At 30.8% G+C, this 10,330-nt stretch overlaps 1 protein-coding gene across 1 annotated transcript in view; it reads right to left on the bottom strand.

Annotated features, from left to right (window-relative positions):
* Nucleotides 1-7,247: 7,247 nt before the first annotated feature.
* LOTGIDRAFT_125029 (hypothetical protein) overlaps nt 7,248-10,330 on the bottom strand; it is a gene marked incomplete at both ends in the record, with an annotated part of 92,788 nt that continues 89,705 nt past the window's right edge. Inside the window, 2 exons of the mRNA XM_009061452.1 lie at nt 7,248-7,428; nt 8,026-8,126. Of these exons, the coding sequence (XP_009059700.1) occupies nt 7,248-7,428; nt 8,026-8,126 (282 nt within the window). The remainder of the gene's footprint in view (nt 7,429-8,025; nt 8,127-10,330) is intronic.

Below are 10,330 nucleotides of genomic sequence, written 5' to 3'. Positions count from 1 at the left end.
TATTCTTATATTTACAACGTCTGAAGATTCTTCCTCAAAAAATCAGTTACTAGGGTCAAGTTTTGGAGCAAAATATCAACTTGCATCACAAGGCAAACAGATTGAAAAAATCACAAGGTATTATCTCAACCTATGTTAAACATGTGTGTAATTCTGAGTAAGGTTTTGAAAACACTGGTCAATCCATTAAAACAAGACCCATCTGACTGAGTTATTCATTGAAGATTTTTATCTCTTCAAAAACTGACTTATCTCTGATGAAGGATCTCCTTTAACAATATAAAAATTGTGGAAATTTGTATCTGAACAATGAGTGAGCAATTATGGTGTATTGAGAAATATCAACAAGTTTAAATTCTAATAAATATCAACAAATAAATAAACACATATTAACAATTGAGCTCCATTAACTTGGAATTGGTTTCAAGGGGATGTACTCATCTAAAAATCAGCTTTAAAAGACATCAGATATTAATTCTGAAGTGTTACAGAAAGCTGAAATTGAGCTCTATCAGCTGGTAAAGTAAATATTAAGATGACTATACAATTAGCTGAAATTGAGCTCTATCAGCTAGCAAAGTATATATTTAGATGACTATAAAGATGGCTGAAATTGAGCTCTATCAGCTGGTAAAGTAAATATTTAGATGACTATACAGATAGCTGAAATTGAGCTCTATCAGCTAGCAAAGTAAATATTTAGATGACTATAATGATGACTGAAATTGAGCTCTATCAGCTGGTAAAGTAAATACTAAGATGACTATACAATTAGCTGAAATTGAGCTCTATCAACTGGTAAAGTAAATATTTAGATGACTATACAATTAGCTGAAATTGAGCTCTATCAACTGGTAAAGTAAATATTTAGATGACTATACAGATAGCTGAAATTAAGCTCTATCAGCTGGTAAAGTAAATATTTAGATGACTATACAGATAGCTGAAATTAAGCTCTATCAGCTGGTAAAGTAAATATTTAGATGACTATACAGAAAGCTGAAATTGAGCTCTATCAACTGGTAAAGTAAATATTTAGATGACTATACAGATAGCTGAAATTAAGCTCTATCAGCTGGTAAAGTAAATATTTAGATGACTATACAGATAGCTGAAATTAAGCTCTATCAGCTGGTAAAGTAAATATTTAGATGACTATACAGATAGCTGTAATTGAGCTTTATCAGCTGGTAAAGTAAATACTAAGATGACTATACAATTAGCTGAAATTGAGCTCTATCGGCTGGTAAAGTAAATATTTAGATGACTATACAAATAGCTGTAATTGAGCTCTATCAGCTGGTAAAGTAAATACTAAAATGACTATACAGATAGTTGAAATTGATCTCTATCAGCTGGTTAAGTAAATATCTAGATGACTATACAGATAGCTGAAATTGAGTTCTATCAGCTGGTAAAGTAAATATTTAGATGACTATACAATTAGCTGAAATTGAGCTCTATCGGCTAGCAAAGTAAATATTTAGATGATCATATCACTTCAACAACTTTTAGAGTTCAATATTTAGATTACTATATGCTGGCTGATTTTGTTTCTGAAAAGAGATGTCTGGTTGGGAAAGAGCTCTTTTTTTTGTAGACTACAACTGTAAAAACTAGCTTCTATAATCTGGCTTTCTTGTGTCTCTAATACATCCCTTACACCCTCTAACTTGGCTAGCTATTTCTATGATGTTTACCTTTCAGTTAATAATTCCTATGATTTACAGAGAAACTTGTAAAATTGACAACAAAGAACACTTGGAAGATTTATCAAAGAACTGTAACTCCACCTGGTGAAGAGAGTTGAAAAATGAAGACGCCAGAAAATCAGATAAAAGTTGACAAGAAACAGAAAAAGATAAAAATCTTAGATTCCACTTAAAAATAACATTAAACATTGTTTAGTGTTTGGTTCTACTTGACTTTTACACGCCCTATTCTCACCACTGTACAACCTTATACACAGACAGACACTTGAATACAAACAATTCACACCCTGTAAGTCTATAGTTGACTTGCCCCACCCCTCACAACACAAGGTGCTTGCCCTTTATTCTCTCCCAGACAACCTCCCAACAATCACCTCTTATCAAAGAACAACCTAACTAAATGTACACAAATACACAGTCACTTTAACACAAAACAATTCACACCCCTCCCCTCAAAAACAAGTGGTGCTTGCCCTTTAATTAGGATTTAATCCTTCACTTCTACTCAATCTGAATATTCCCTGTCCTACATATAGTAAAATCTTACATGTTATACCAATGGTATAGCCTAGTTGGAAGGAAGGGTAGTTTTGTTTGTCATCTGCAAGGCAATTAGGTGACATGGGTTCAAATCACCCTCAAGTTAAAATTCTAGTACCCTGCCAGTGCTCTGTAGGCTCAGCCCTTTGTCAGCCTGGAACTATCATGTATTATCCGAAAGAATATATTAGCCCTGTATTGGCCAATCAGGGCCAGAGAAATCTTACCCACTCAAAATTCCTAATTCCTTACACCTTAGAATCATTCAGTATGTTTTAATCCCCACCCCCTCAGAACTTAACTTATCTTCCAAAATCTTTCATAGAAACCTGACCCACTCATAATTCATTACTTCTCACTCTCAGAGAAGGTCAAACGTATTCAAGGTGTTGATAGTTTAGAATTCCAGAAGGAAATATGTTTTTTACACCTCATCTAAATATTTAGAGTTTTTGTAAAAATTAACAAATAATAAGTCAGACAATAAATAAATTAGTTTGAGGAGATTAAAGGGACAGTCCTACATTTATAGTGGTCAGAATTTTTAAATGCAAAGCTTGTTTAAAATCTTTTTGCCATATAAAACTAACTGAAAGAATTCCATTATTCCAAATCAATAGCGGCGCCAGCTTCCAGAGAACAACTATTGAATTTGTGATGAAATTTGGCATCAAAGAGAGTTCTCCCTTAATATATTTTTGGGGAAATTGAATTGATCTGGAGCATTCTGACGTATATTTTAGGGCAGAAACATTGATATTTCTTAATTTGTTAGTGAAGTGGGGGGTGGAGTAGGACAGGAGAGGGGGGCATTTTTCATTTGCCCCTTCTATACCCCCACTGGAACCACTCCTTTAACTTGTCGAAAAGAAGAAAAAAAACATCAGATTTTATCTGAAAATCAACGAGAAACAATTTGACACTTAAAACCATGGTGATCAGATGAGAAAATGTGAGAATTTTATCAACGTTCCATCAAAATCTCTAAATCTTATCTCTTAGATTTGGACAAATTATCATCCCTGGTTTTTATTACCAAATAAATAAATTCTTCTTTCATGTTTGTTTATGATATTGTCTGGTCTTTATTGTTGTTTTTATCAACGCAAATTAATTTCCAATCATCAGACCAGTTAACTTCGTGAATTATGTTTTTTGTTTTTTTCTCAACAGGAAATATCAAATTCTGTCTGGGATGAAAGTTGTTATATTTTGTACATCATGATAAACTTGGCTGGACGATATAAATCATCTACTAGTAATTAGTTAATAAATAACACCATGAAGTCTGCAATGGGGAAACTTTTGAGGTTTTAAGATTTGAATCTGAAGCTAAAAGATATAATCTTTTTTTAATAATTGGACAATAAATTATAAATTATCATTGCCTTATATTTTACATTATTCACCCTTAATCATTATTCCATTGTTTTTTTAGGTTCAGAAATGGGTTGAGGAAGCGAGGAAGCAAGGAAGCGAGGGAGCGAGGGAACGAGGGAGCCAGTGTCCATGCCCATTCTTAGCATCTAAACTTTTACTTAATATGATCTAACTTAATTCAACACCAGCTGTCAATCAAAATGTCACATGATTGTGAAATTAAAAACAATTAAGTGGACCACTTAATAGATAGTTTAGCCAATGCTGATTGGATGAAAAAGTGGGTTTGGTTCTAAATAAGGAATTTTCCTGCTTATATTATTGTCAGATCATAAAACTACTCAAAAATAAATTTGAAAAGTGACCTTACTTTTGAAATATAACAATATAATTCTAATTGGAATGTTATTTTTTTAATTTTGACCATCACAGGCAGGTGGAATGTGAACCTTTTTAAAATAAAATTGTACAAAATTTTAAATGAATGGTCAATTTACAACAAAAAAAGTTAAAAACTGTGAAAATGGAATCATTTTGAAGTACTTTGACAAGAAATACATAAACTGGAATATTAGTTTTAATATATCTGAATATTGAGATTCTAACTTATTCCACCAAAACATTTGCATTTTCTCAGTTAAATAGAATATGTGAATATTAAAAAATATATATTCAATTGAAATCTAGGTGAAACTTGAGCAAATGAGAGAATAATAAGAAATGTATCACAGTTTTAATGAGAAGTTTAATTAACTCTTTGAACATTGGGTGTTATTCACATAAAAACATCATATACCCTTAACTCCAAGTAATATACCTCAAGGCTGAATACGTTGTGTGATGTCACTTGGTTACAACAGCATCACCCTTCGCCCAGGTGTATATTATGTAATTATGTGGAAGGTAAAGCAACCTCTAGTGTTAAAAGGGTTAAAAAAGTATACATGGGAGATTCTATCAATTCAGAACTTCACAGAACAAAATATTCTTGGATAATTTCATGTTTGTCTATTTGACAGAGGCTTGTTTTACTCGTAACATGCTTTCAATATAATCACCATCAAGACAGGTTTGGTAATGGAGCTGTTCAACTGTTCTTGATGGTATTTATGCATGTGCATTAACAATTGTGACCTAATTGAGAGCTGATTTAGAAAAGGTATAGGAGTTGAGAATTATCAAATATAAAATATAAATATATGAGTTGTTTTTGTCAACTGTTGTATATATCATTGTTGTTTTTATTCTGCATGTGCATATTATATGATTGACCTACTTAAACTAATGATATAATATATAATTATATTTCTATACACAAACAATCTGATTATAATTAAAGCTTTCTAAAATATATTTACAATCTTTACCCTTTTCTGTACTACAAGTTACCCAGCATGCAACACTGTCCGTTTAATGAATTAACTGAACACACCATTGAACCCTAAACATTTCAATCAAATAAAATTAAAACAAGTAAAATAATACAGTAATAAAGTTGAATATAATATAATTGTATAGTTTTAAATATTGCCATTAAAAAATTCTAAATAATAATAATAATAATATTTCTACAAACTATTTAAGAAAATCATTTTAATATCTTTTCGTGTATTTTGTTACAAGGTTATCGAAGGTTGATTTTTCTCGTTGAATTTATTGCTGGATGCACAAAAAGTTTGAACTCATTTTAAATCAATTAACTGCGTAGTTTACTCATATTTGCCAGTCAAGTCTGGCCATGATCTAAAAGGTCACACACACTTTAATAGCAGTTCTCAAAAATATCTTCATAAAATCACAAATATTTTTTGTGTAAAATATTGAATATTATGAAGTTATGACAGACAAAAATTGTTCACACCCTGGTCAGATTTCACAAACAATAATAGTGGTGGGTGTTGCACGCGAAGCAGACCATGCTAACTCTTTCGAAACACCTGATGGTACTTCTATTTGGAGGAGTCCACTACTATACAACTTTTTACCATTTTGCCAAATGTCACATCTTACTTATACAGATATTAATTTTTATTATCTTACTGTGACAATTTATCAAGTCTGACCTGTATATTTTCATATAAATATGCTAAAATATATTAAGAAATTGCCCCTAGCACTCTTGATTAGCGAAAACAATAATATGAAATATAATCTTGGATATAAATAAATAAAATATTTACAAAATAAATTACATAAATATAGTGTAGTAAAGATCTTCATTTACATCTAGGTCTGATTCAAAACTTAAACAGCTCAGATATATTGTTTATTATAAAGAATTATTCATGTTCAGAATGAAACAGATCAGGGGCAGGCCAGTGCCTATATAAACCTTCACCACGATTAAACGAAATACGTAAATTGGAGTTATTAAGGATAAACATTTAGTATTAAAGAGGTTTTCTAAATATCAGGGACACTGATAGCATCAATTTACACCATTCCAATTTTCAGTCAGACATCTGATATGTAAAGAAAGAAAATATCAGAATATATCATATAGTAATTACTGTTTAGACTACTAAGATCATAGATCATCATAGATCATGTATCATCATAGATCATGTATCATCATAGATCATGTATCATCATAGATCATGTATCATCATAGATCATGTATCATCATAGATCATGTATCATCATAGATCATGTATCATCATAGATCATGTATCATCATAGATCATAGATCATCATAGATCATGTATATGTTTTGAATCATTCCAGGATTAGTATAAATATCTTTATATCTACTATCAATTAATATTTTAATAATCCATCTATATACATAAATATTATAATTATATTTTCGTTTCTAATCTAAGAATATTGCACTCGAATATATACAAAATAATTTCTAATCGTCTAATATACGCCATTTTTGCAGTGGTACTTGACAGTGGTATAAATTTAGTTTTACAGTGGCACTACGCCATTTTTGCAGTAGTACTTGAAAGTGGTATAAATCTAGTTTTAGAGTGGTACTTTACAGTGATTTTAGAAGTGGTCTCAATGGTATTTTGCAGTGAATTGTTTATATAGAAAGAATGAATGAATTGTTATCTTGGTATATATATATAAATACTGTCACAAAATAATATTGTTCTGTAAACTCAGACACAAAAGATGATTTTTGTTGTTTCTGGTTTAAATATTGTTAGTTTTTTAAACAAATTTTATAGTTGTTAGGATACAGTTTTTGACTGTTTTAGTCCTGAAGAGAGATTTTATCAGTGCAATATCAAATGCAGGGTGGTATCATGAAATTTTCTTCTTCAGGTTTACTGCTGGTTCTGGGCCTAGTTCTTCAATCCTTTGATTTCTGTATAATGTGCTAATAAATTCAGATTCAAATAGAGATGTCCTCTTGTAGATTACAGGTGGTTCGGAATTTTTCCACGTTTGTTTTATTAAACACTTAATTCAGATTGAAAACTTGAGTTTTTATCTGCAATATTGCTGTTGGTTCAGAATTTTTCCATTCTTCAAATTGCTGTATTATGTGTTAATAAATTTAACTTGAGTTTTTATCTGAAAGATGGCTTTGGTCTGAATTTTCTATTTGTACAGATTGCTATGTTGATTGCAAATCAGTTCACAAACTGAAAAAACAAGAGTCTATGCTCCAAAAAGTCTTTTCACCGTGTATCCTGGCATAGAATAGAAGAAAAGAACCAGTAAGATTGTCAGTAGAAGAACAATCAGTAACTTTAAAATCACCCATTTATAATTATGCCAGAGAATATAGCGAATAGATTTCCACGGATTCATGAACCACATAAACGATGAATCTGGTCGGCTGAAATTATACAAAAAAATCTCAGAATTATACAAAAAAATATCGGAATTATACAAAAAAATATCAGAATAATACAAGAAAAACAATATCAGAAATATACAAGAAAAAAAATATCAGAATTATTCAAGAAAAAAAATATCAGAATTATACAAGAAAAAAAATATCAGAATTGTACAAAATATTGACATTATGCAAATGATACAAAAAATTATGCGAAACTATTAGAATTGGAATATCAGAATTATACAAATATGTCAAAAAAATAAACAAAAATATGAAAATGATCAAATAAAATATCAGAATTAGACAGAAAAATAAATGAAATAAAAAATACATTAAATTATACAAACAGAAACATCACAGTATACAAAAATTATACAAAAATATCACAGGTAATATTGTTAACTCTGTGCGATAGCTCACTCAATTCTAAAAACAATAGTTATCAGAGATAAAATATAGCGCCATGAGATTAAATCCTCTTGAAGGAAAACAAATACAGTTTCATTTAAAATTTTGTAATATAAATTATGTTGAATAGGGTGGGAAAGAGCTACTACAAATACTCGGTAAAAAACAGAAAGAAAAATGACATACTTTGGTTTATCGAGGGGGTCGGGTTCGTTACGACCTTGACCTGCGGGATGTTTCTCAGCCTCCTCGGCTGATATCAACTGTAATTCAGCCTCCACTTTACCCTGGAAAATAAACAAAATTCTTCAAAATAATGATCATCTAAAGACATATTAATATTATATGCTTAAGAAAAAGACTGAAAAAATTCAAAATTTTGAATGATAATCACATGAGTGGAATTTGCATAAACATGATTTGTGTTGTTGTGTGGAGACCACAGTTTTATCAAGGAGGGTAATACACAATTCTTTCCCAATGTAAATAATAAGAAATGTGAAATTGGGACAAGTCTCAAATCTAATGGTATGGTTCTTCTGGTTGAGTTTTTTAAAAATTCCGCAAAATATGACTTTTTTTTTATCTAAGACATATTCATTATATTATAGTACAGAAAAAGACTTAAAAAATTCAAAACATTTATGATGTTCACATTATACTTTCTCCTGCATTAATTATTTTATTTGATTAAAAAAAACATCAGTTTAGCAAAATGATATCTTCATATTCATAAAGAGATTGTAAAGAGGATTGTAAATTTTTTATGTTTATCAGGGACACTGTTAGTATCAATTTACACCATTCTAATTTTCAATCAAACATCTATGGTTCCACCACTTTCAAGGCCTTTGTGATAAAGAATAAAGATTTTGTGGAATTGCAGGAACCACAGATGTTTGATTGAAAATAGGAATGGTGCAAATTGATGCTATCAGTGTTCCCAATAAACATATAAGTTTTATAATCACTTTAAATGGAAGGCAGCATTGGCAGCTGTCTCTTTGGATTGGATTCTAGCTATAAAAACTGTTCATTTTTCACTATATCTAACGTGACATTTCCTTCTATGATTTTAAGGCATTCTTATTCCTACCTCTAAATTTTTCAAAATATCGAAAAAAAAATTCTCTTTTACAAATTCCAATTTCAGGCAGTAATTTTTCGCCTATGAACAGGAAAGTTTTTAAAATTTGATATTTATTTGTCTAAATTGAAGAAATATTATGGAACTCGATACCTTAACTGCCATTAAAAATAAAAATCTAATAAAATCGTGGAAGATAATAATATGTTGCTATGGTAACAATATAAACATTATTATCAATTATGCAGCTAAATTTAATATTTCATATTGCAATGGAAGCCATTTCCGAATTAATCAGGGAGTTGAAATATGATCCTTGAAATCTGACAACAGAAGATGGATTGGATAGTCTGGTTCATCAAGTCACAATGTGTAGTCTTCTATAACCAGTATTTTATTTGGCATTTCATACAGAAGAAACTGGTATATGAACTCATCTTTTATATCAGATGGAAAATATATGATATCATTGATTTAATGAATGTAGGCAAATATCATGCGGTATGTAATGAGAAAATTATTTCTGCCTCGGTTTATTGTCTCAACCCCTATTCTGATCTGCATTATTAGCGAGCTTAAAAAACATGATAGAACATTGTCTATCCTACTCAAATCCTGTAGGTCGTCAAGGCTTTCCTTGATACAATAATCACTATACAAAAAGTTTTACGTCCTACTTTTCTCCATCTTTCTGCTTATGAAGACGGGCAATGCCATGCAGTGTGCAATGAGGGAAATTTTGTCTGGACAGAGACATTAGCATTTTTGATTTCCAACTGTCGAGGGATCTTAACGTGCACATCCTGTAGCACACAGGCCTTGGTTTATTGTCCCATTTCAACAACTAAACGCTTTTTACATGTCAGTCTTGGACCTGCATCAATGACAGGAGGGAAACCAGAAAAAAATCCGAAAGTATCATCTCCACCTTTGCCAAGATTGAGCCACGGACCTTCAGTTTAGCAAGCAAGCGTCTAACTCACTGAGCTACCGCGGCTCCTAAACTTCCTTTGAAAGAAGGTAAATTTTCTGATGCCTTTATTTCAATATAATGCTTTTAGTGTCTGTCTCGTTTCGCCATCCCCTTCTTCAACAAAATACTTCCTGGAAGAATTAGGCTTGTAATTAACGACCTCTTTGATCAAATTTCTTGATTACCCATAATCCAACATAATTTCCTTCGGTTACGATTTCTAATTACAATTTGTTGTTAAAATAGTATCGTCTTCGTATTACAAGGGCCATAACTCTGTCTTAATGACTATATTTAATGAAAAGATCGTATTTCGATGGTTTTCAAACAATTATTTATCTTATGTTGTAATGACCATAATTAGAGGCTGGATGTTTTACAGACACACGTATCCAGAGGGTTTATACGATCCCAATAAAATATTTAAACAC

This window comes from Lottia gigantea, assembly GCF_000327385.1.
Source record: "Lottia gigantea unplaced genomic scaffold LOTGIsca_48, whole genome shotgun sequence".
Lineage (NCBI taxonomy): Eukaryota > Metazoa > Mollusca > Gastropoda > Lottiidae > Lottia > Lottia gigantea.
Note: the sequence above shows the minus strand (reverse complement) of the source record. Positions and strands in the feature narration are given on the sequence as shown.